Source organism: Eimeria mitis, genomic scaffold, assembly GCF_000499745.2.
Source record: "Eimeria mitis Houghton genomic scaffold, Emh_scaff748, whole genome shotgun sequence".
In the NCBI taxonomy this organism is placed as follows: domain Eukaryota; phylum Apicomplexa; class Conoidasida; order Eucoccidiorida; family Eimeriidae; genus Eimeria; species Eimeria mitis.
Genome location: NW_013575472.1, coordinates 9,298 through 9,724, shown reverse-complemented (window position 1 = coordinate 9,724; position 427 = coordinate 9,298). Strand labels below are relative to the sequence as shown.

General features: G+C 60.9%; 1 protein-coding gene across 1 annotated transcript in view; it reads right to left on the bottom strand.

The window, feature by feature from the left end:
* The window catches only part of EMH_0021370 (uncharacterized protein), a gene marked incomplete at both ends in the record, with an annotated part of 14,510 nt that overhangs the window by 7,781 nt on the left and 6,302 nt on the right, over positions 1-427 (bottom strand). Inside the window, one exon of the mRNA XM_013501751.1 lies at positions 3-372. Within this exon, the coding sequence (XP_013357205.1) occupies positions 3-372 (370 nt within the window). The remainder of the gene's footprint in view (positions 1-2; positions 373-427) is intronic.

Below are 427 nucleotides of genomic sequence, written 5' to 3'. Positions count from 1 at the left end.
GTTGCTGTTGCTGCTGCTGCTGCTGCTGCTGCTGTTGCTGCTGCTGCTCCTGCTGCTGCTGCTGCTGCTGCTGGCAGCAGCAACCTGCTGCATAAGAAAGGGGGCTCAAACAGCAAACGCACGGCTCGGCGTGTGGCCTTGCGGGGCAGCAGCAGCAGCAGCAGCTGCAGCAGCAGCAAGTATGAAGGAGTCAGCAATGAGGGGGGCAGCAGCATGAAGCGAGCTATCTGCTGCTGCTGCTGCTGCTGCTGCTGCACCGCTGCAGCAAAGCGATCCGCATGCACCAGCAGCTGCAGCAGCAAATCCTCGTTTGCATGCGTCCCCTCCTCCCGAAGAGCAGCACAGAGTTGAAGGACTTCGCTGCTGCTGCAGCTGCAGCAGCACAACAGCAGCAGCAGCAGCAGCAGAAACACACATGCTGCAGCAG